General features: G+C 37.4%; 1 protein-coding gene and 1 non-coding gene across 3 annotated transcripts in view; one reads left to right on the plus strand and one right to left on the minus strand.

Annotated features, from left to right (window-relative positions):
* The window catches only part of snap25b (synaptosome associated protein 25b), a 59,358-nt gene extending 37,425 nt beyond the window's left edge, over nucleotides 1–21,933 (plus strand). Inside the window, exons 5-8 of one of the 2 annotated variants that reach the window (XM_048190894.1) lie at nucleotides 10,339–10,453; nucleotides 16,725–16,841; nucleotides 18,985–19,129; nucleotides 21,056–21,933. In XM_048190894.1, the coding sequence (XP_048046851.1) occupies nucleotides 10,339–10,453; nucleotides 16,725–16,841; nucleotides 18,985–19,129; nucleotides 21,056–21,124 (446 nt within the window). In that variant the 3' untranslated portion in view covers nucleotides 21,125–21,933. Of the gene's footprint in view, nucleotides 1–10,338; nucleotides 10,454–10,651; nucleotides 10,770–16,724; nucleotides 16,842–18,984; nucleotides 19,130–21,055 lie in introns of both variants that reach the window. The other variant, XM_048190893.1, reaches the window with a different exon arrangement.
* trnal-uaa lies at nucleotides 121–203 on the minus strand. Its single transcript has one exon. It is a non-coding gene; the product is annotated as a tRNA-Leu (tRNA).
* Nucleotides 21,934–27,097: the final 5,164 nt, after the last annotated feature.

Here is a 27,097-nt window from a genome sequence, read left to right on the forward strand (position 1 = left end):
GGTCACATTTGTCAGGTTGTAGATGTCGAAATTGCTCCTTTCATATATATTCAAAATTCTGTTTTCTTTATAATGCAAAGCAGAATTCCTGAACTAATTAACATTAGAACAGATATTTGCTACCAGGAGTGGGGTTTGAACCCACGAGGACATTTGTCCATTGGATCTTAAGTCCAACGCCTTAACCACTCGGCCATCCTGGTCACATTTGTGAGGTTGTAGATGTCGAAATTGCTCCTTTCATATATATTCAAAATTCTGTTTTCTTTATAATGCAAAGCAGATTTCCCAAACTAAATCATGCCAGAATAGATGTTTGTTACCAGGAGCGGGGTTTGAACCCACGAGGACATTCGTCCATTGGATCTTAAGTCCAACTCCTTAACCACTCGGCCATCCTGGTCACATTTGTCAGGTTGTAGATGTCGAAATTGCTCCTTTCATATATATTCAAAATTCTGTTTTCTTTATAATGCAAAGCAGAATTCCTGAACTAATTAACATTAGAACAGATATTTGCTACCAGGAGTGGGGTTTGAACCCACGTGGACATTCATCCATTGGATCTTAAGACCAACGCCTTAACCACTCGGCCATCCTGGTCACGTTTGAAAGGTTGTAGATGTCGAAATTGCTCCTTTGATATACATTCAAAATTCTGTTTTCTTTATAATGCAAAATTCCTGAACTAATGAAAATTAGAAGAGATGTTTGTTACCAGGAGTGGGGTTTGAAGCCACGAGGACATTCGTCCATTGGATCTTAAGTCCAACGCCATAAGTACTCAGCCATCCTGGTCGCCTTTGATAGGTTGTAGATGTCGAAATTGCTCCTTTCATATATATTCAAAATTCTGTTTTCTTTATAATGCAAAGCAGAATTCCTGCACTAATTAATATTAGATCAGACATTTGTTACCAGGAGTGGGGTTTGAACCCACGAGGACATTCGTCCATTGGACCTTAAGTCCAACGCCTTAACCACTCGGCCATCCTGGTCGCTTTAGGTAGGTTGTAGATGTCGAAATTGCTCCTTTGATATACATTCAAAATTCTGTTTTCTTTATAATGCAAAGCAGAATTCCTGAACTAATTAACATTAGAATAGACATTTGCTACCAGGAGTGGGGTTTGAACCCACGAGGACATTCGTCCATTAGGATCTTAAGTCCAACGCCTTAACCACTCGGCCATCCTGGTCGCGTTTGATAGGTTGTAGACGTCGAAATTGCTCCTGTAATATACATTCAAAATTCTGTTTTCTTTATAATGCAAAGCAGAATTCCTGAACTAATTAACATTAGAACAGATATTTGCTACCAGGAGTGGGGTTTGAACCCACGAGGACATTCGTCCACTGGAACTTAAGTCCAACGCCTTAACCACTTGGCCATCCTGGTCACATTTGTGAGGTTGTAGATGTCGAAATTGCTCCTTTCATATATATTCAAAATTCTGTTTTCTTTATAATGCAAAGCAGAATTCCTGCACTAATTAATATTAGAATAGACATTTGCTACCAGGAGTGGGGTTTGAACCCACGAGGACATTCGTCCATTGGATCTTAAGTCCAACGCCTTAACCACTCGGCCATCCTGGTCACATTTGTTAGGTTGTAGATGTCTAAATTGCTCCTTTCATATATATTCAAAATTCTGTTTTCTTTATAATGCAAAGCAGATTCCCAAACTAAATCATGCCAGAATAGATGTTTGTTACCAGGAGCGGGGTTTGAACCCACGAGGACATTCGTCCATTGGATCTTAAGTCCAACTCCTTAATCACTCGGCCATCCTGGTCACATTTGTCAGGTTGTAGATGTCGAAATTGCTCCTTTCATATATATTCAAAATTCTGTTTTCTTTATAATGCAAAGCAGAATTCCTGAACTAATTAACATTAGAACAGATATTTGCTACCAGGAGTGGGGTTTGAACCCACGAGGACATTCGTCCATTGGATCTTAAGTCCAACGCCTTAACCACTCGGCCATCCTGGTCACATTTGTGAGGTTGTAGATGTCGAAATTGCTCCTTTCATATATATTCAAAATTCTGTTTTCTTTATAATGCAAAGCAGATTTCCCAAACTAAATCATGCCAGAATAGATGTTTGTTACCAGGAGTGGGGTTTGAACCCACGAGGACATTCGTCCATTGGATCTTAAGTCCAACTCCTTAACCACTCGGCCATCCTGGTCACATTTGTCAGTTTGTAGATGTCGAAATTGCTCCTTTCATATATATTCAAAATTCTGTTTTCTTTATAATGCAAAGCAGAATTCCTGAACTAATTAACATTAGAACAGATATTTGCTACCAGGAGTGGGGTTTGAACCCATGAGGACATTCGTCCATTGGATCTTAAGTCCAACGCCATAAGTACTCAGCCATCCTGGTCGCCTTTGATAGGTTGTAGATGTCGAAATTGCTCCTTTCATATATATTCAAAATTCTGTTTTCTTTATAATGCAAAGCAGAATTCCTGCACTAATTAATATTAGATCAGACATTTGTTACCAGGAGTGGGGTTTGAACCCACGAGGACGTTCGTCCATTGGATCTTAAGTCCAACGCCTAAACCACTCTGCCATCCTGGTCGCGTTTGATAGGTTGTAGACGTCGAAATTGCTCCTGTAATATACATTCAAAATTCTGTTTTCTTTATAATGCAAAGCAGAATTCCTGAACTAATTAACATTAGAACAGATATTTGCTACCAGGAGTGGGGTTTGAACCCACGAGGACATTCGTCCATTGGATCTTAAGTCCAACGCCTTAACCACTCGGCCATCCTGGTCACATTTGTTAGGTTGTAGATGTCGAAATTGCTCCTTTCATATATATTCAAAATTCTGTTTTCTTTATAATGCAAAATTCCTGAACTAATGAATATTAGAAGAGATGTTTGTTACCAGGAGTGGGGTTTGAACCAACGAGGACATTCGTCCATTAGGATCTTAAGTCCAACGCCTTAACCACTCGGCCATCCTGGTCGCGTTTGATAGGTTGTAGACGTCGAAATTGCTCCTCTAATATACATTCAAAATTCTGTTTTCTTTATAATGCAAAGCAGAATTCCTGCACTAATTAATATTAGATCAGACATTTGTTACCAGGAGTGGGGTTTGAACCCACGAGGACATTCGTCCATTGGACCTTAAGTCCAACGCCTTAACCACTCGGCCATCCTGGTCGCTTTGTAGGTTGTAGATGTCGAAATTGCTCCTTTGATATACATTCAAAATTCTGTTTTCTTTATAATGCAAAGCAGAATTCCTGAACTAATTAATATTAGAATAGACATTTGCTACCAGGAGTGGGGTTTGAACCCACGAGGACATTCGTCCATTGGATCTTAAGTCCAACGCCTTAACCACTCGGCCATCCTGGTCGCATTTGATAGGTTGTAGACGTCGAAATTGCCCCTTTAATATACATTCAAAATTCTGTTTTCTTTATAATGCAAAGCAGATTCCCAAACTAAATCATGCCAGAAGAGATGTTTGTTACCAGGAGTGGGGTTTGAACCCACGAGGACATTCGTCCATTGGATCTTAAGTCCAACGCCTTAACCACTCGGCCATCCTGGTGGCTTTCGATAGGTTGTAGATGTCGAAATTGCTCCTGTAATATATATTAAAAATTCTGTTTTCTTTATAATGCAAAGCAGAATTCCTGAACTAATTAACATTAGAATAGACATTTGCTACCAGGAGTGGGGTTTGAACCCACGAGGACATTCGTCCATTGGACCTTAAGTCCAACGCCTTAACCACTCGGCCATCCTGGTCACGTTTGAAAGGTTGCATATGTCGAAATTGCTCCTTTGATATACATTCAAAATTCTGTTTTCTTTATAATGCAAAATTCCTGAACTAATGAATATTAGAAGAGATGTTTGTTACCAGGAGTGGGGTTTGAAGCCACGAGGACATTCGTCCATTGGACCTTAAGTCCAACGCCGTAACCACTCGGCCATCCTGGTCGCTTTAGGTAGGTTGTAGATGTCGAAATTGCTCCTTTGATATACATTCAAAATTCTGTTTTCTTTATAATGCAAAGCAGAATTCCTGAACTAATAAACATTAGAATAGACATTTGCTACCAGGAGTGGGGTTTGAATCCATGAGGACATTTGTCCATTGGATCTTAAGTCCAACGCCTTAACCACTCGGCCATCCTGGTCATGTTTGAAAGGTTGTAGATGTCGAAATTGCTCCTGTAATATATATTCAAAATTCTGTTTTCTTTATAATGCAAAGCAGAATTCCTGAACTAATTAACATTAGAATAGACATTTGCTACCAGGAGTGGGGTTTGAACCCACGAGGACATTCGTCCATTGGATCTTAAGTCCAACGCCTTAACCACTCGGCCATCCTGGTCACGTTTGTTAGGTTGTAGATGTCGAAATTGCTCCTTTCATATATATTCAAAATTCTGTTTTCTTTATAATGCAAAGCAGAATTCCTGAACTAATTAACGTTAGAATAGACATTTGCTACCAGGAGTGGGGTTTGAACCCACGAGGACATTCGTCCATTGGATCTTAAGTCCAACGCCTTAACCACTCGGCCATCCTGGTCACGTTTGAAAGGTTGTAGATGTCGAAATTGCTCCTTTGATATACATTCAAAATTCTGTTTTCTTTATAATGCAAAATTCCTGAACTAATGAATATTAGAAGAGATGTTTGTTACCAGGAGTGGGGTTTGAAGCCACGAGGACATTCGTCCATTGGATCTTAAGTCCAACGCCTTAAGCACTCAGCCATCCTGGTCGCGTTTGATAGGTTGTAGATGTCGAAATTGCTCCTGTAATACATTCAAAATTCTGTTTTCTTTATAATGCAAAGCTGAATTCCTGAACTAAATCATGCCAGAATAGATGTTTGTTACCAGGAGGGGGGTCTGAACCCACGAGGACATTCGTCCATTGGATCTTAAGTCCAACGCCTTAACCACTCGGCCATCCTGGTCGCATTTGATAGGTTGTAGACGTCGAAATTGCTCCTGTAATATACATTCAAAATTCTGTTTTCTTTATAATGCAAAGCAGATTTCCCAAACTAAATCATGCCAGAATAGATGTTTGTTACCAGGAGTGGGGTTTGAACCCATGAGGACATTCGTCCATTGGATCTTAAGTCCAACGCCTTAACCACTCGGCCATCCTGGTCGCGTTCGATAGGTTGTAGATGTCGAAATTGCTCCTGTAATATATATTCAAAATTCTGTTTTCTTTATAATGCAAAGCAGAATTCCTGAACTAATTAACATTAGAATAGACATTTGCTACCAGGAGTGGGGTTTGAACCCACGAGGACATTCGTCCATTGGATCTTAAGTCCAACGCCTTAACCACTCGGCCATCCTGGTCACGTTTGTTAGGTTGTAGATGTCGAAATTGCTCCTTTCATATATATTCAAAATTCTGTTTTCTTTATAATGCAAAATTCCTGAACTAATGAATATTAGAAGAGATGTTTGTTACCAGGAGTGGGGTTTGAAGCCACGAGGACATTCGTCCATTGGATCTTAAGTCCAACGCCTCAAGCACTCAGCCATCCTGGTCGCGTTTGATAGGTTGTAGATGTCGAAATTGCTCCTGTAATACATTCAAAATTCTGTTTTCTTTATAATGCAAAGCAGAATTCCTGAACTAATTAACATTAGAACAGACATTTGCTACCAGGAGTGGGGTTTGAACCCACGAGGACATTCGTCCATTGGACCTTAAGTCCAACGCCTTAAGCACTCAGCCATCCTGGTCGCGTTTGATAGGTTGTAGACGTCGAAATTGCTCCTGTAATATACATTCAAAATTCTGTTTTCTTTATAATGCAAAGCAGATTTCCCAAACTAAATCATGCCAGAATAGATGTTTGTTACCAGGAGTGGGGTTTGAACCCACGAGGACATTCGTCCATTGGATCTTAAGTCCAACGCCTTAACCACTCGGCCATCCTGGTCGCGTTTGATAGGTTGTAGACGTCGAAATTGCTCCTGTAATATACATTCAAAATTCTGTTTTCTTTATAATGCAAAGCAGAATTCCTGAACTAATTAACATTAGAACAGACATTTGCTACCAGGAGTGGGGTTTGAACCCATAAGGACATTCGTCCATTGGACCTTAAGTCCAACGCCTTAACCACTCGGCCATCCTGGTCGCTTTCGGCAGGTTGTAGATGTCGAAATTGGTCCTGTAATATACATTCAAAATTCTGTTTTCTTTATAATGCAAAGCAGAATTCCTGAACTAATTAACATTAGAACAGACATTTGCTACCAGGAGTGGGGTTTGAACCCACGAGGACATTCGTCCATTGGATCTTAAGTCCAACGCCTTAACCACTCGGCCATCCTGGTCACATTTGATAGGTTGTAGATGTCGAAATTGCTCCTTTCATATATATTCAAAATTCTGTTTTCTTTATAATGCAAAGCAGAATTCCTGCACTAATTAATATTAGATCAGACATTTGCTACCAGGAGTGGGGTTTGAACCCACGAGGACATTCGTCCATTGGATCTTAAGTCGAACGCCTTAACCACTCGGCCATCCTGGTCACTTTCAGTAGTTTGTAGATGTTGAAATTGTTCATTTGATATCCATTCAAAATTCTGTTTTCTTTATAATGCAAAGCAGAATTCCTGAACTAATTCATGCTAGAATAGATGTTTGTTACCAGAAGTGGGGTTTGAACCCACAAGGACATTGGTCTATTGGAGATCAAAGCTCACTGTATTGTAAGCTAATATGTTTCAATTAATTGTCCTTGTCATGGCAGCCACATTTGCCAGCCTATTCTCGTCCATTTGAAAGGGTACTGTTGATTTTATCAGTACCATTTTCTGACATTATTAAACAGAAATTATAATTCTTTTACCAGGAATGGCAATCGAACCCACAAGATCATCAGTTTATTGGATCTTAAGTCCAATGCCTTAACCATTCGGCCATCCTAGTTAATTTCTTAGTTGTTTGGAAATGCACTAAAGCAGCAAGATGCAGGTAGATGCGCCACAGTCTGTGTGCCATCACACTATTGGCTCTGGTGTTCTTCCACTTACATGCAAAAAAGTGAATACATCACTATCAGCCAATGAAGAGACCAGTCCCTCACAGTCTCTTTCTCATCCCCTTCCCCCTCTTTCTTCAGTCACGCTGCTGCTCATGGGATTAGCAGCAAAGCCCAATTAGCCATTTTTCTTTTTGTCGCTATAAGGTAGTAACCTCACACCATGTCAGTTGTTTTTAAACTAGCTAAGAGGAATACAATTAAGGGCAGATGAACAGACATTTAAAAGTGAATCTTATAATTGTCATTCATTTTCATAAAATTGCAACATCTGTTTTGCTCCCCCAGGGATTTTACAGTTTTCTAAAGCCCTAAAGGAATGTTTATCCCTTCAGTCAGTTGTTCATTTCAGTTCATGAATGATCAACCATTACATTCTTCAGACTACTTCCCCTTACCACACAATAACTAATACTTATGCTTCATATTTCATTCTCTTTTGCTCTTTATTTTGGTTCTGTTTCTGATCATCTTCTCTCTTTCTCAGCATTTGCTCATGATGCCATGTTCACAAACATCCTGACTGTTGTTTTTTTTTTCTTTTTCCAGTTTAGCTCAGACAGGGTGGCTCAATTACTCAAGGGGTGGAAAGATATACTCAGTAAAATATACTCAAGTAAAATTACAATTACTTTTCAAAAAATAGACAAACAAAATATGTAATTGTCCAAAAAAAAACTACTTGAGTAAGAGCAGCTTATTTAAAAACTATACAAACATGAAATTCATTGTGGCGATCTCGGCAAATAAGCTGCTCTATAGGCAGTGTCCACAACTGAATGGAACAAAAAATGTTGAGTTTAAAAAATGTTTTTGTGAAAGTGCACTTGTTAAATGAAGGCAAATTTGTATGAAATGAATAAAACATAAAACATTGTTTGTAGTTTGATCGCATCACACGCTGACAGAGATAATACCATGGGGCATCAATAGGGTTCTGAATTTGGTCCTCCAATTTCAGTATATTAAGCCATGGTTTTCCACATTAATCATTTTAGAATGTCCCCAACACACTTTTTGTCATACTAAACTCATTACGAGACAATGAGCTGCCGACTGCTTCAGGACGCACGTGATGGAGAGATGCAGATCACGCGTCTCTCTATATGCTGAAGTAAATAAATGGGAGTGGGAATTCCACACATTATGAACGTGGCACTTGAGAGAGTTAACATTGTACGCAATACCTGCAAGTTCTCACCAAATTGAGACCCTGTAGATAGGCTAACCTATAAGGCACCCATAAACTACAAGATAATTTGGCCGATTTTAGGCCTACACTGTAAAAAAAATCCCAGTAAAATTTACGGTAAAAAAACGGCAGCTGTGGTTTCCAGAACTTTACCGTAAAAAATACAGTAGCAACTTAAAAAAAAAAATCTGTTAAATTTACGGTAAAATAACGTATTTCATTAACTGATATAATGTTAATTTACCAACCTAATGAAGTACTAATATCTGTTTGGTACCTTTATAATACACTGACAGTCACCAAACACAGTGGTGATAAGAGTCACATGATGAATCAAAGTTCATCACAAGCAGCTTTTCCACAAGCTGAGGAGGACAATACTAATATATAGAAGGTGCACACAGTGTCATTCACACAAACACTAAACACCATCATGGTAACATGCATGAAATTTAAAAAATGCAATAAACATTAATTTAACAACATTAGATGTAACATAAAACCCTAATGTACATAACTGATTAGAAAAAAATGAGAAAAACTAGGAAGAAACAGAGTTATTTCAACGAAAATATATCAAATGTGAAGTGTCACGCAGGGAATTGTGGGAATGTCAATTTAAGGTTTTTCACTGTAAATTTTACAATGAATTGTTATTTTTCACTTCCAAAAACTGTGAATTTAATGGTATTTTACCGTAAAATTACATTAAATGTACCGTTAGATCTATTACAGTTATTCACCGTATATAGTACGGAAACTTTCTGTAAACCAATTGACAGTTTTTCACCGCAGCATTTTTACAGTCTTTTACTGTTAAAATCACGGTCATTTTTTACAGTATACATCCAAGGTAAAGTCCCGATTATCTTGATGGTTCTACAGATTATCATATCAGATTTTCCTGGTGTGATGTGTGTTAAGAGTCATTGAATCTGCTCGGAAGAACGTCGGGGCGATCTCAAATTGTAAATATTCAACATGTTTAACATATTAAACTAATTTACAATCAGAAATCCTGTTGACTGAAGGGAACCCTTAGCACTCTGTAGATTATCACATGAATCGAAACGATACTCAATCAGAAAGCAAGCTGACGGAAGCACTATTATCATTATTTCTTCTTGCCCGTCGTCCGCCATGTTTGTTTACTCTAAAGTCACATTTGACTGCGAGAGATTTTGCAAGATTTCCCATGTTCACAGTCCAGGTTATTTGTGAATGTATAACAATAAAAAATTAAAACAAGCATGTAACAGCCACAAACGAAAGGAAAATAGCAGAGTAAAAGTACAGATACATCACCTAAAATGTACTCAAGTAAAAGTAAAAGTAGACAAGATTTTAAACTACTTATAAATGTACAGTTTTTGATAAAAACTACTGTAACATGCGTTTTTGTAATTCATCACTTCACACTCCTGCAATTACTGCCTAGTCATGCCAAGCCTGTATGCCAACAACCACTGGATTCCCTAAAGCCATAAACTTATTGCTTTTTAAAAACAAATATTTCACCCAAAAATGTTGTTTTGAATCTGTATGTCTTTTTTTCTTCCATGGAATATGATAATACTTTTACAGTGCTTTTTTTTTTATGATTTTGGAGCTTGACAGCCCAAGTCATTCCCCTTTTGCTTTTATTATGTGGAAAAAGCGATATTTTAAAATCCTCTTTTTGTGTACTATGGAGGAAAATATGTCATATGGGTTTGGAACAGCACGAGGGTGAATAAATGATGACAGAATTTTCATTTTGGGATGAACTATTTCTTTAATTACTGCTGTAATTTAATTGAGGCAAATTGTCAAGTCGAGCATGAATTAAACAGGTAAATGCATTTGGGATGAAAAGACACTTGTTATTTGCATATGCACTCTACGCCTCATAGACCATCTTCTCTGCACGACCTAACCGAACCACCCACCGCCATCATTCAAATGTCTCACACGTTTTGAGTAGATGTGTTTCTGGACAACTTAGATGTCATTTGTCATCATCGTTTGTCTGCCAGGATGCAAAGTCTCATTTCATTGCTGTCACCCCTTTGTCCTGACCAGAACAACTCGAGCGTGTTGAAGATGGCATGAACCATATCAACAAAGACATGATGGAAGCTGAGAAAAGTTTAAAAGATGTAGGCAAATGCTGTGGACTTGTATGTCCCTGCGACAAGTAGGTACTGGTGAAGCGTCCAAGGCTTTCACCTGTCTGCTGCTGTCTGACTGTCTCTTGTCATTGTGAATGTTTAAGCCTCTCTCTTTCTTTTTGTCCCTCTTTTCCTCCTTGCCTTTCCTTTCTCTTTCTCTCCTTGTTCCTTTTCCGCACTCTTTAATTTCTTTTGGGGGCATAATTGACTAATGTATAAATCAGAACAACTGGAGCGCATCGAAGAGGGAATGGATCAAATCAATAAGGACATGAAAGAAGCAGAAAAGAATTTGACGGATCTAGGAAATCTCTGTGGTCTATGTCCGTGTCCATGTAACAAGTAGGTGATGCCTGTCGCCCGCCTGCCTGCTTGCCTGCCTGAACCCGACAAATAGGAAATAAAAGCACGTGGCCAGTTTGCACGCTCGCTCTTGCTCGCTCCGTAGCTGCGACTTCCCCCCACTGCGCTCTGCCTGGACTACTTCTCTGTGCATGGGGATGGTGGTAGAGCTAAGTCCATCTGCGGCGCCACTGGTTAACCCATAGTTGTAGCTGTAGGCTCTGCTCTCTGCCGGCTGAATGCGCAAATATGCTGGGCTCTATGCTTCACTGATCCGTTGGTCAAGGACTGTTGTACTTAAATGTTAAGTGCCTGCTTAATATGCATGTGCTACTTTTCGAAATGCAAGCATTACACACTCCTTGAATGAACTTTGTGGACCGCAGATTAGAAATTCACGCTTTATTTACTCAAGGCTGGCAGAGCTGGCTTCTTATAGGGGTTCCCTAAAAGGCAAAGTATGTCACTGCATGTGGGTAAAATGGTGAAAAATGTTATCTTGGCAATATAAATGGCCAATGTAATTGATTATAGTACAGCTGATTTCTAATTATGTGCTATTCGTTTCTTATTGAAGGTGCACTTTAAGTCATTTTTTCTTTTATTTAAAAAAGTTAGGTCTGGTCCTCAAATCTGATCGGTTGAGTGGCATTCTAAAATTGCTCATATACAGTCTAACAGACTTTTTATTGTTTTTATCATTAACGTCAGTCTGGATTTTTTAGTTATTCCTTCTGCAGGTTTCCAAGACAAGTGACTGCCTTCATTTATTCACCGAATGTTCAAAAACACTGATTTGTTCAGGAACAAAACAACAAAGTGACTAACTATGAGTCTTTGAATCATTTTCAACACTGATGCATTCAGTAACAAAACAATTGACTCTTTAAGTGAGTCATTGAATCATTTTTTCAACTGATTTGTATAAAAACAGTGATTCATCCAGGAACTAAACAAGTGACTGTCTTTATGAGAAAGCCATTAAATCGTTTTTTAAAGGCACAATATGTAAAATTTTTGCAGTAAAATATCCAAAAACCACTAGGCCAGCGTTATATATTTTGTTCGGTTGAGTACTTACAATATTCCAAATGTTTCCAACTATTTGTAAATTGTGAGAAAATCACAATTTTAACTAAGGATATGGGACGTGTGAGGAGTTGACTGTCAATAGCGTCATAGCCGCGTAACACTCGGTTTCCGGGTTTTTTTTTTTTTGTAGAAACCATGAAAACACCAAAAGACGCTTTAGTAGACAAGGGAACAACTGTTTGGTTACATTTATAGACAGAAAACGAATTATTGTTACATAGCTCAACACGTTTAGTCTTATTGTTTAAATCTAGTTTCCTTGATTTTCTGAGAGTACCATGTTTTTACCATGCTTCAGAGAAAAACACTATTTTGTCAAGTAGCTATCACAGCATTTTCTCCATCATACAATATGTTTTAAAATTAATTGCATGCCATTTTTCAACACAAGCCACCCAGCATTTATTATTATGATATTCTAAAATCGATCTAGCCTACTGCAGTGTGCAACAAGAGTCTCACAGCAGCCACAATGCACCGAGTAAAGTTATAACATAATTTTCCACACACTCAAATGTATCTAATATGATAAACAGCGCTGTATTACCTCATAATCATGACTGGAAGAAGCGGAAGCGGCAACTGCGGCATAATAAAAGTTCCACTGCTTGCGAGGCGTGTGTTCTGTTCATCTTTCATTAGCAACCGCTCCGCTGTCGCTGCTTCATACTATAGTAATGTTAATAATCTCATCCATGAACATGATTTCTGCTCGAGTCCCATCCCGATTCTCTTCCAATGGCTGGGAGGTATAGAAGTCATCAAGCTACGTCTTTGTTTTGAATAGGCGACCTCCAGTGATGAAAAAACTACCTATTATAGCTTTAAACTGATCCATTTAAAAACACTGATTAATTCACAAAAGAAACAAGTCACTGTCATTACCAGAGAGCCATTGCTGATATTGGAAACAACACTGTGATATTGCCTAAATTTATGACATTGGCTTATCCAATCAGAATTTAGAGTAGAAACACCATCGCTGTGTCCGAAATTGAATACTTCTCTACTATGTGATAGTTTATTAACAAAGTAACGTACTCTGGGTTCGGGCCAAAATTCTGAGCTCGGAGCCCTCCCCCTGGACAGCACGCCAAATATGCATAATTTTTATCCTATTTAATTATATGTATGTAACACAGTTCGTATATATACGGGAAGGAGGCGGGAACCGGCGAACGTTCAAACAATAATCTTTAATAAAATAAACAAAGAACAAAACGAAAGTAATGCCGGCAGACCCTCGCGGACGTCTGCCGGCCACACAAACATAATAAAACATAAAATAAACTCCAGGCCTGGTCCTCTCTCGTCCTTCACGGTCGTCGCTCCTCCTTTTATTCTCCCGGAGCTCCTCCGTGAGAGACTCAAGGCCGGTGCGCCTCCCAGGTGATGCTCGTTATCACTTGCGTCACCGGACTCGCGCCGTTCCCTCACGGCTCTCGCCCGCCCTGCTCGTCACAATGTACATGTGAACTCGTGAAATAGTACACAAAAAAACAGTATGCGAACAGAGTCTGGATTCATAGGTTGCGTCCGAAAACTGGAAAATGCTGCCTTCCGAGGACACATTTCAAAGTAGAAAGGCATCAAGGCACGTCCGAATCCAATGTTAGCTTCACTTCCTCTCTCATGAGATACCTTCCTCAGATCGATTTTTGAAGGAAGCATAGATGTATTCTTAGCTGCCTTTGATATCCCACAATCCTGTGCTTTAAATTCTGTGACAGTTGAGCTAGACAAATAAAGATGGCGTCCGAAAGTTGCGTTTGCTGCTCAGTTTGTGTATAAATGTACGATTTTGACCAACATATTTCAATTTTGATATAATTTCTATCGAGAAATTACTACTGTAATAATTAAATATTTGTTTAGTTCTCACCAAAGCTCGCGCTATATTGCTGTAGATCATTAAACTGTTACGCTGCCTCAGAAGTCTGTCCGAAATCAATTCGTGAGGTGCCTTCATGCACAAATGCTGCCGTACAAGTCATTCTCTTATAAGATAGCGAGGCAGCAAGACAGCTACCTAGGTTTTCGGACGCAGCCAATGTATTTGAAAAACAATAGGCGAAAAGGACTCGGATGACTTACTACTTCCAGTGAGATTCTGAAGTGCGCATACGATGGATACTTTACTATCCCATGAGGCCACTGGAGCGGATTTGTGAGTGGAGTTGAAGGGATGTAGCTGTTGCTGGTAGGTCCGGATTTCATTCATACTACTAGCATTCGTACTATATAGACCATACTTTTTCAATGGTCGTGAAATAAATTCAAATGTAGTATGCGATTTCTGACGCAGATCATGTTTTATAAAATGCCATATATGCAAACAAATTATTAAATATTTACACTGTTATATACATTGTATAGGGAATCAGTTGAATCAGTTAGGTTATTCATAATGCTGTAACAGTTTTTCTTTTGCTTATTACAGATATTCTGATTGATGGATATTGCTTGAGGGCTGTGTGGGTAGTTTAATTCTTTACTGGGAATTTTTTTTAAATTGAAGTTGGGTGGAAAAAATGACTTAGTGCACCTTTAAACCATGTGAACGCACAGCACATTCAGTCACATTTTCAGTAATATCCAAGTGGACACAGACGTTGGTTCTCATTATTCTGTATTTCATGAGTTGCAAATATTATGTTAATGATATTCTGTGTTACCAACTCTTGCATAATGATGCAGGCACTGCATAAATACTCATGTGAGCAACTGTCACTGGCTAAAAAATGTTGAACGATCATCGGTAGTGATGCAGGCCATTGCCAAACGCCAGTTGTTTGATGAAGTATTTATGAATTTTAACTGTTGGGTAGTTTGTTATTCCTTTTATGTATTTGGGGTTGAAATAATCAAAGTGTAACAGAACAGAACATTACATGTATTTTATTTTTTACTTTTAAAGTCAACATGAAAGGGAATTCACATTTTTACTTCGGTGATTCAAAGTTTTTATAATGAATATCCAATGGGGAAAAATATGTTAGGTCGGTGCTTGATTTTTATGCTTCGGTAATTATTCGGATTGGTAAAAGTGGTCTTTATATGACAGGTAGTTTGATGGGAGGACTTGTCAACCGAAAAGAAAATTCATTTCAAGGGTGATGCAAGTTATTACATTTTGATGAAAGATAAAGAAATAATCAAAACAATGAATCATGCACAGGCCAGAACATGTATTAAGAAAGTAAACATGGTCCATTTTGATTTCATGTTGGACTTTAAAGTATGGGCAGATTAATGTAAAGAAGATTTTGGCTTACCTCAGAACTTTTATTCATGTTTCTTTTTAAAGACACGCACCTGTGTCTGTGTCAGTAAGGATTAAGGTCATGGTTGAGTTTAACTGCCTCTGGTCAGAGCATTTCATGTCAGCTCCTATAATCACAATGGCAGTGGCATAAGGCAATGTATACCATAAAATCTTCACAAAACAGCCCTATCTTACATAAAAGGTTGAAATAAAAGGTAATAGCTTATAGCAAATCACCTGCATTGCTTAGAGAGTTGCTGTGAGCTTTGTTCAGACAGACAGAAAAAAACTTAAACCTGTATAGCAGGTGAAATCCAGTTTCTACAAACTTGACTCAAATCACACTCATATATTGTTTGAAATTCAATTTCTTTCAGAATTTTGAAAAAAGTTCAATCCTTATTTGGCTTCTCAAAGAGCCTGAGGGAGGGTGGACCCATCAATATAAAAAATATATATTTGCCCTTGTGAATTTTAACAACATCTCTCAGGAGTTGTGGAAGAAATTTTCTTGTGATCATGTGAAACTTAAAGGGAAAGTTCATGTATGACTTTTTCATTTATGGAACACAAAAGAAGATATTTTGATGCATGCTTAAACTGTTTTGTCCATACTAATAAATCAGTGGAAGTGCTATTTTTACATAGCCTACTATTACAGCATTTATAAATATTTTGATTTTATTTTTACATTTTTAGTTTAATTTTATGTTTCAGTAATTTTTTTGTGTTTTTGTCATTTTTATTTGTTTTGTTTTTTTTATATTTCTATTTAGATTTAATTTTTTTCTAGTTTTTTTTTTTTGTAATTTTAGTATTACCTTATATGGACAAAAAAAAACACTGAGGCTTATTTCAAAGTATTTTCTTGTGTGTTTCACAGAAGAAAGAAAGTCTGTAAAGTCACACAGGTATAATGACATGGGGATGAGTAAATGGTGACAATTTTCATATTTGGTTGAACTGTCCCTTTAAGTGATATTGACTGTCTGTACAAACAGATCCCATTTTATCTCTTGCTAAAGATCGCATTTGAAAATTGGGTGCAGTGTGAACAAAGCCTACTGTATGCATACTGTTACTAAACAGCCTAATTCCCCTTCCCTGCCTGAACGCAATGCATGTTACTTGTTATTATAAAAGCTTTTTATTGGTCTATTGATTTCATTTTAGATCTAACAAACTGTATCTAAATGTTTAATGAATGCACATTATACATGGGGAATAGGCCTATTCTGTACCCTCACTGAGAACATGTTACTTCTGAATGCTTCTCTTTGTCTCTTCACCTTGATAATTGATGTGAACCCCCTCCAGTTAACTTGTCACATCTCCATCAGTGTCTGTGTAATCGTCTGTCATGCCCCACTGTACGTGACGTGTGTACGTTAGCTCCAGGAAAGCGATACGCTATGTGTCGTTCATTTATTCATGAACACCTTTAGTGCATGTAATTCCATGACATGCAGATAATCCTGACCACCATTTCCTGTTTTAAGTCTTATATATCTGCATGTAGTTCCTGTCAGTGCATGTCTAGTAGTCACTTAACATCATTCTGCTTCTAACACTCTCTCTCACTTCCTGTGGTTGTTCAGGCTGAAAGGTGGTGGCCAGTCCTGGGGTAATAACCAGGATGGGGTGGTGTCCAGCCAGCCGGCCCGTGTGGTTGATGAACGTGAGCAGATGGCCATCAGTGGAGGATTCATCCGCAGGTCAGTTACCGCTATGAAAATGACTGCAAATATATACAGTTATTCTATATATTCTTTATAAAAGCTCACAATGCTGTTGCAGATGAAATATAATGTGGATAACAATGAATAATTTTTTTTTGCCAGGTTAGACATTGATTATTAATCACTCAAACCTTTTTATCTAAACCTCTTTACTTAACCATCACAAATCCATCATGTTTGCCATTGTGTTTGTAATCGAATCCTCATCCAACGCACAATAGGCTGAGGGCAATATTAGCCATTTAGAGCGTGCATAGATCTGCACTTCGGATTCTAACTGGAAATAGTAGACCATCTGGGTATCTTTGGAACACTAATTTCAACATACTACAAATTGGGACACATTCATTCTAATTTCATATACTATTTAGGAAGGATTGTATGCGAATTGGGACACACCGTTGGTATTTACTCGCCAATTAGAGAAGGGGACTGACTTAGACAGTTACCTGTTCTTTCAGACAATATTTGATCATTAGCTCTTGTCCGTTGTTATGTGGATAGAACCATTTGAGAGACATGTTAGTAAATACAGCTGTCAGTCCCAAAAGCTGACTGTGTGAGCATCGCCTAATTGTACTGTTGTTGTTTTCATCTATCTAGTGTATCAGCAGTAAGTACAGTACACTTCAGTTGTCAGTGAGTCACAAGGATCTCTATAATTGTCTGTTGAAGACGGATGTCCGCTTTGTGCCAGACTGTAGCTTCAGGCACATCAGAGATGGTCATGAAACCACTGAGCTGTTGTTGGTCCGCTGTCTCAAAATATCCCATGTCAGTCTGCAAACAAAATGGGATGTTCAGCTAGAATCCTTATACAACTTAATGGTTTTAGACAGTTGTTCTAGTCAGTGTATACAGAACCCACAGGAGAGATAATGTGAGTAAACAGAATCGCCCACTGTATCGTTGTGTTTATTGTCCTTTTTCTGTCCTGTACAACCCATCAGACAAAATATCAAAATTGACAATATTTAAAGGTGCCATCGAACGTTTTTTTACAAGATGTAATGTAAGTCTAAGGTGTCCCCTGAATGTGTCTGTGAAGTTTCAGCTCAAAATACCCCGTAGATTTTTTTTTTATAAATTTTTTTAACTGCCTATTTTGGGGCATAATTAGAAATGCGCCAGTTCAGGCTGCGGCCCCTTTAAATTCTCGTGCTCCACGCCCCCGGAGCTCGCGCTTGCCTTAAACAGCATAAACAAAGTTTACGCAGCTAATATAACCCTCAAAATGGATCTTTACAAAGTGTTTGTCATGCATGTGGCATGCATGCGTCGGATTATGTGAGTATTGTATTTATTTGGATGTTTACATTTGATTCTGAATGAATTTGAGGCTATGCTCCGTGGCTAACGGCTAATGCTACACTGTTGGAGAGATTTATAAAGAATGAAGTTGTGTTTATGCATTATACAGACTGATGGTATATAAGAAAAGATGGTAACTTTAACCACATTTAAACAGTACATTAGCAACATGCTGATGAAACATTTAGAAAGACAGTTTACAAATATCACTAAAAATATAATCATGGATCATGTCAGTTATTATTGCTCCATCTGCCATTTTTGGCTGTTGTTCTTGCTTACCTAGTCTGATGATTCAGCTGTGCACAGATCCAGACGTTAATACTGGCTTGTGTAATGCCATGAACATGGACTGGCATATGCAAATATTGTGGGCGTACATATTAATGATCCCGACTGTTACATAACATCGCCTGTTCTTCGAAGGTCTTTTAAACAAATGAGATTTATACAAGAAGGAGGAAACAATGGAGTTTGAGACTCACTGTATGTCTTTTCCATGTACTGAACTCTTGTTATTCAACTATGCCTAGATAAATTCAATTTTTAATTCTAGGACACCTTTAATTATATAATACCATTAGTTGTTTAGTTGTTTCCTGTTATTTCACGGGAAAAAAGGTTTTTCTTTGAAATCAGAATATAATAACTAAATGTTTTCCAGTCTAAATATGCCACATTATGGACGTAAAATGGGTTGCGAATGGATTTTCATGTTGACTTTAATGTAGAAATCATCCTGAGGATATTGTGCCCATCTCAGTCAGCGCTCTCAATAAACCCAGATTGTTTTTTTGTGTATCTTAAGGGTAACAAATGATGCACGAGAGAACGAAATGGATGAGAATTTGGAACAAGTGGGAGGTATCATCGGTAACCTACGCCACATGGCTCTCGACATGGGCAACGAGATCGACACCCAGAACCGTCAAATCGACAGGATTATGGACATGGTAAGATCAAGATATTGCAATATTGGAGAAATTATTGCTTAACACAAGAGCCTCAATACTGAAAGCAAACTCTCTCATGAGATAAGACTTTCTAATAATAACAAAAGATGCTTGTTGGTGCTTGTAAAGTCACATCCCACTGTAAAAATAACTTTTGAGATGAATGCTTGCTCAGAGTCATGCATTAATGAATTCAGGATCATAAATGTGTATAAGTTCAATATAAGTTGAAATTATATGCAAATTATATGCAATATCCAGGAAATTGAGCAAGCAAAAGATGCCCTTCCATCTGGTATTAAAGGGATAGCTCACCCAAAAATCTGTCACCCTCAAGTTGTTCTAAACCTGTTAGCATTGTCAAAAGTACAGAGCGCGATACCAAGTCGGTACTGAAATTTTAAAAATGTGACGCTTTGAGCGCTGTTGAGCGGATTCGTAAACACCTCTGATTGGCTATTGTGTTCACGTGCTCATCAGATATGTCTGTGATTGGCTACAATGATCAATGCTTCAAAAACATGTTGTAAATAGACATCAGTGACACTCTTCACCAAGCGCTTACACAGATACACATGCTTTCACGCTTCACAGATAACGCTTTCAAACTCAAACACTTCTGTATGCTTTCAAACGCTCCCGTGCGTTGATCAATGTAGCCAATCACAGACATATCTGATGAGCTTGTGAACACAATGGTCAATCAGAGGTGTTTACGAATCCGCTCAACAGCGCTCAAAGCGTCACATTTTTTAAAGGAACACTCCACTTTTTTTGAAAATAAGCTCATTTTCCAACTCCCCTAGAGTTAAACAGTTGAGTTTTACCGTTTTTGAATCCATTCAGCTGATCTCTGGGTCTGGCAGTACCACTTTTAGCATAGCTTAGCATAGTTCATTGAATCTGATTAGACCGTTAGCATCTCGCTCAAAAATGACCAAAGAGTTTCGATATTTTTCCTATTGCAAACTTGACTCTTCTGTAGTTACATCGTGTACTAAGATCGACGGAAAATGAAAAGTTGCGATTTTCTAGTCTGATATGGCTAGGAACTATACTCTCATTCCGGCGTAATAATCAAGGAACTTTGCTGCTGTACCATGGGTATTACACAGCGTCTCTCACAAATGTCTCCATGGTTGCAAGGCACACTCCCCGTGCAAGCAGGGGGTCACAGCCGCTGCACCCATGGTACGGCAGCAAAGTTCCTTGATTATTACGCCAGAATGAGAGTATAGTTCCTAGCCATATCGGCCTAGAAAATCACAACTTTTCATTTTTCATCGGTCTTAGTACACGATGTAACTACATAAGAGTCAAGTTTTAAATAGGAAAAATTTTTGAGCGAGATGCTAACGGTCTAATCAGATTCAATGGACTATGCTAAGCTATGCTAAAAGTGGTACCGCCAGACCCGGAGATCAGCTGAATGGATTCGAAAACGGTAAAACTCAACTGTTTAACTCTAGAGGAGTTGGAAAATGAGCCTATTTTCAAAAAAAGTGGAGTGTTCCTTTAAATTTCAGTACCAATTTGGTATCACAGTCGGCACTTTTGACAACACTAAAACCTGTATGAATTTTTTCTTCTGCTGAACACAGAAGATATTTTGAACAATGTCGGTAATCAGACACTTGATGAGCCCCATTGACTTCCATAGTATTTTTTTTTTTTCATATTATGGAAGTCAATGGGGCCCATCAACTGTTTGGTTACCCATATTCTTCAAAATATCTTCTTTTGTGTTCATAATAAATTCATACAGGTTTGGAACAACTTGAGGGTGAGTAAATGACGGCAGAATTGAAATTTTTGGGTCAACTATCCCTTTAAGATGCGTTTTCAGTCATCTGATCACAAGTGGTCATCAGCTGTGTCATAATACTAGAAGAAATACTAACTGTATCTATTATCTTTGACTTCCAGGCTGATTCCAACAAAACCAGGATTGACGAAGCCAACCAGCGCGCCACAAAGATGTTGGGAAGTGGCTAAATCCGTACAAGAAGTGCTTTGTCTCCCTTTTCCCCTCCCTGCTGTACCTGCAACAGTGCACATGTGCTTTTACCATGGTACTCACCCGACCGGTTTGCACATATGCACTCATCACCCCCTCAACGCTCTATCTAGAAAGTGTCGTCGTGTGTCTGTCTTAACTGATAGTCTAGTAAATGGTCACATTTACTCTGTATCTTTCTTTCCAAAGGTTAAATGTACATAGTGCATATTTGATGGCTAGAGCTCACATGTGAAGTTTCTTCTTCTTCTTCTTCTTCTTCTTCTTCTTCTTCTTCTTTTGTTGGTTTCTTTGTTTTTTTTTTAAAGTGTTTATTTATTAAATATATATATACACACATTTTTTGGATAAAATTTCTTAAAGAATTTCAGTCATCTGTGTGTCCATGCTCTGTGTTTTATTCGATATAAGCCATGCTTCATATTCACATGTAGCGAGACAGGAGACGAATTAGACTGTGAGGTGCAGGAGATCACATGACTGATTGCTTATCTTAGCCTGCTATTTTGTAATCGCCTTTAGACAAGTGTCCAGTAACGATTATTCCACCTGAAGTGGTCATATATGTATTCAGCGTGTCACTTTATTATTATTACCCAAGTCGTTCCCGATGTGTAGACATTACTGTACAGCATGGGCATGGTCAGTACATGCATTCGGTTTGAAGTACCACAGTTCTGCAACATCACGATAGTGCCACACTTTTTATTTCTGTGCATCTGCAAAAATGTGTCAGTTGTTGTAAAATAAGTATAAGAAATGCAAATAAAAACTAAACAAACCTGAATCTATTGTTTGCTGGCTCTGATTTAATATCTTCCTAACACAAGTGGAACAGAGACAATAGCAAGCGTTTGGATACAAGAGTGTTAGAGTGTCTGTACGCTGTGCTAACCGAGATCCTCTTTGAACCAGAGGCTTTACATGGATTATGCCTGGCAACGTCACTAAGTACATCCAAATGATGAAATACACAAGTACACACACACTGGTTCAACACACACAGCATGGATAAACACAAACATGTGTAAACTAGGTGTTAAGGGACTGCTGTTCAATCGTGATTATTGAAGTCAGCTGCCAGTAATGTACTGTACAGCAACATTATTAAAGGCTGGAAAAATTTAAATCATTTGAGAAGATTACCCACTATAATGAACAGATCATATACATAACCATTATATATATATATATATATATATATATATATATATATATATATATATATATATATATATATATTTAAATAGTTTAATATCTTTGATAAAATATTAAACTCAATTAAAAAAACAGAAATAATTTATATTTATATTTTATAACAGTTAAATAAATTAATATTAATTAAAATTATATTCATTTTTATGTGCACATGGGGTGAGTTTTAAATTATCGTACTCCTTTGATTTGATGTTGTTCGTGTGGAACACTAATTTCTAAAATGAAAAACAGGAAGTTTATTAAGAAATATACCAAGTATTAAGCCATTTTTAATGACATCAACCTTCAGGAAATTACGTCATTTTGGTGGGACTTGTGGACTTACTGCCACATGTCCATTAAAAAATATCTGAAGGCACCTTGTTTATTTACTGTAACTTCAGCAGCTCCAGGCACGTGACCAAAATCGCCAATCTCATTGGTCGGCCAATTTTTAACGCGGCGCGTCAAACCAAAAAAAAAAAAACGAACCCGAGGCGTTTTTTAAAAAATGACGCTTTTACGCCTCGCGTTTTTCGCGTCGGTGTGCACACTCACACTGGCGCCCGTTGTTTAGTCACGAGGCGTTAAACGTCGGCGAAAATCGCGTGCGATATTCGTCCCGGTGTGAACAGGCCTTGACATTTACGTTTTACGTGGCGTGAGAAAGTCACATAAACCACGCGAAATCCGATCAGAGCTGATTTCCATGATTTGAATACGATTTCAAACCATATTATGAATGTAGTTCGAAACAGATTTGTAAAAATCACATTTCATGTGATTTTGTGCCATTCATACTTGCTAAATCTGATCGGATTTCAATCAGATATGCACAAAAATCTGATCTGGACTGTCAGTCTGATGCTTGCCTAATTAAGTTCACCTGTTGATCATTGTGTTTCCTCATTTACCTCTCTGTATTTCAGTCCTGAGTTTCCCTTGTTCATCTGTCCATTCATGTATACTGTTGTTTTGCTCCTTAGTGTTCCTTGTGTTTTCAGTGCTGTTAGATACTATACTGCTGCAAAAATATCCTTATTTTTCCTTTGTTGCAACTAAAATGTGACAATTACCGGTTGTTGGTTTGTCTCACTCTAAAACATTATTTAATTGTGTTTGATCACATTTATATAATCTGGTATGAGATTCTTACAATTAAAAAAAAAATTACCTTGACATCCTATGCAAATTCTCAACGACAAGGAAGAACAACAACAAAAAACATATAGTACATGAGTATATACGTAAGAGTTCATTGTTAGTCGCCAGCAGCGCACACTCAAAACCAGTGTTACTCAGTGGAGCAGAAACAATGCAACTGTTTTCGTGTCCATTTTCAGGCCTTCCCACTTAGGTCTCTAAAGCTTTTCTAATATAAACGCAGGTCCTAAAGCTCTTGCCTGATCATAACCTTTCTTTTTTCAGTGATATTCCTCTGATCTTTTCATCTTTTCTCACTCTCTCTCTCTTACCCCATCATGAGTGTATACACCCTTCTACTGCTGATTGGCTACAAGTTTATTGTGGAGCTCAGTCTGATCCACTTTCAACAGTGTTTTTCAAAAATCGCCTGCACCTTTAAACAACCTGAGCAGTACAACATCATCTAGAACATAATTTTTTGCTGGTGACCAGTTATGCAGCAATATAATTTCTGCTTTTTTGTTTTTCTCTTTGTTGTGGAGAAGGAAACACAAGGCTGTTATCATCAGATGGAGATAATGTCCTCTGCTGTCCAAGCTGAAAGGGATGTTCTCAACCGTAGCCTGACTTTCATATGGCGCACTTATCGCACAACCTGAAAAGCAAAATACACATAAAAGCACTGTCAGCCAAGACGGCAATATCTTTCTGCTCTTATCAGAGCCGTGCTTCTCTACTGCTCTACATTCTCTTGATGATTTTCTTCTGCCAAACCACATTTGTGGAAATGCATTTGGCAGATATGCATCAATGACTTCTAGATGTACAATGATACAGTATTATACACTACTCTTGAGGATGCTGACATCAGACTGCAAAATGAATTCATGCAAGTAGATTAATCAGGTGGTTCAGTTTTCATTTCTGGAGACTGATTGGACATAATAAAAAGGGCCTGACAAGCACAGCTTCTGTGTTGTTCCTATTGAAAAAGGTTATTTCTTTAAATAAGCCAAAAGGGTTCATTTACGTCACAGCCACTCTGCAAAAACATCTTATTCTTAATAAATATGTCTTCCATTTTCCTTTTAAAATATTATATTTTATCTCATCCTTTGTAGGAGTGTATAACATGTTGCGCTGGTTCTGTTCGATTTTCCGGAATAAATCCATTATTTAATTAAGATGCAATAATGCAAAATTAAAACTTGGTGAATCTTAAGTGTGTTGTGTCAGATTGCTTTCACTTGTTTTGAGAATAAAATGTGCTTATTAAAGATACAACTGATAAATGAAAATGAATTATAACAACTTTTAATTAAAATAATATTATTTTTTTAATAATATTAACATTTTAATATTTATATATTGTAATTTAGTATATATGAAGACTTCAGATGCAAAAGCCTCTAAGTGCCATCTGAAATTTTCTTATAAAATGAGCATTTTTATCAAGCTTGTATGTGTATGTTTAGTTATTTCACTTTAATGGCAATGAAAAGGACCTATTAATTGCCATTAAAGTGAAATTACTGAACCGAAACATACAAGCTCATTTTAGAAGAAGATTTTAGACAGCAATTAGAGGCTTTTGCATCTGAAGTCTTCATTCATTTTGCTGATTTTTACATATTTTTTTCAGGAAAACAAGTTCAAAATGCTTATAGTATTTATTTAAGTAAATATTCATATGAGTGCAAGATTAATAAATATTTTGTTTATCATTTTTAAATGTGTATATCTGGTCAACTTTTAGAGTCTGAATGCATATAGGCACCCTCAAAGATTACACACAAAAGGACTAAAAGCCTTAAAAATTCTTAAATTAATTTCTGCCAGAGATTTCTATTTTAATGCTCGTGCTCTCTCAGGCTGAAATGTCACCTGTGATCGGTAACCTTATTTCGTGTGAGAGGCAGATGGGATGTGACAATTCTTTGATACATAATTTGCTCTTCTGCGTGCAGGTGCTGATTGAACAGGATCATTATTCAACGATTGACACCCACTCTCACCACCCTCTCTTCTGAGTCACAGCCCTCCGCTGGCCTGTTCTTCATCTCAAAGTGCAGTCTCTCCCAGCCCACCTCCTCATCGCCCCCTTTACATTTCGCATCCCCTGTTCACGCTTCTACACACATATACCGTCTCCAGCGTCCTTTTGCCAGCTCATTAACAAATGCTGACAGCAACTCCAAAGGCTCTCCAACTCTGACTCACTGGGTTTTTGTAATAGTCTGAATGCATTTGTACATCACATATCATTTGAATAATCATTTAAATACAAAAATACTTGCATATACCATTAACACTGTGCATATAGAAATATTAATGCATCCTTCCAGGGATTCGTATTTATTCACTCTGACAAACCGGTGATGGGGAAGGCGAGGATGTGTGGGGGAAGGGAAATGGGAATTGCATAACCTTGGAGCTCCATCATAGCATGAAGTGGCTATAAGAAAATGAAAAGGAGAGAACACAGAGGAGAAAAGAAATAAAGAAAAGCAAGAGAGAGAGAGTATGAAAGAGAAAGAGAGAGTCTCCATTTGCCCTTTATCCTTGCAGTGAAAGGTGCAAAAATTAAAGTATAGGCTACAATCAGAGGTGTGAAATATGACTGTCTGGGACAATAATGTATAGTCTATCTAGCTCCTCCCACCAAGGATTATTAGAAAGGAACAGAGAAAACACATTGAAGAGCAGAAAAATATATTCATTAATTATGAGAATAATGTTTCCACACTGTAAAAAATTATTTTCATGATTTGTTATCACAACATTTTTTCTTTTGTCAAATCAACTTAGATAATTATAGATAATTAGATAACATAATATTTTGAGTTAATTTTGATTAAATTAATCACCTTCATTGTACTAACTCAAATTTTTAATTTCAATGAACTCAAAATTTTAAGGCAACCAGGTAGCTAACTTTTTTAAGTTAAATCATCTTTTTTCTTTTTTTACAATGAATAAGCAATTCACCAACAATTTACATCACACAAAGGGTTAAAAAATGCATTATTTAAAACAGCATGTTTGGGTATAAAATTGTATTGCTTTATATATATATAGGCTAGATAGATAGATAGATAGATAGATAGATAGATAGATAGATAGATAGATAGATAGATAGATAGATATACAGTGGGGTCCAGATTTGGGATTTAAAATCTAATTTACTCTTTTTAAGCTATTTTTTTTTAATGCTATTTCAATGTAAAGGAACAAGTTCCAACCTTATCATGATGTTTGCAATGAGTGTTACTGACTGACATCTAGTGTTCAAAGGGACGTAATAGTTATACAGGCAACTTCTAACATCTTAATTAATGGTACCATTACAAGCACAAGATATGAATATTTTCACAAAAAACTTAGGAATTGAGAAAAACTTATCATTGAAATCACCAAGTAAAGATTATATGATATAAAACTATTTGATGTAGCCTACTGTTTTATGTCTTTTTGAGGTACATGGATTTGTATTATTATTATTATTATCATTATTATTATTATTATAAGTGTTAGTATTTATTTGTATAAAGATATTTACTCAACAAATTATTGAATTTATGAGTGGAAGCAATGGGTTTAATATTAGG

This window comes from Megalobrama amblycephala, linkage group LG5 (genome assembly GCF_018812025.1).
Source record: "Megalobrama amblycephala isolate DHTTF-2021 linkage group LG5, ASM1881202v1, whole genome shotgun sequence".
NCBI lineage: Eukaryota > Metazoa > Chordata > Actinopteri > Cypriniformes > Xenocyprididae > Megalobrama > Megalobrama amblycephala.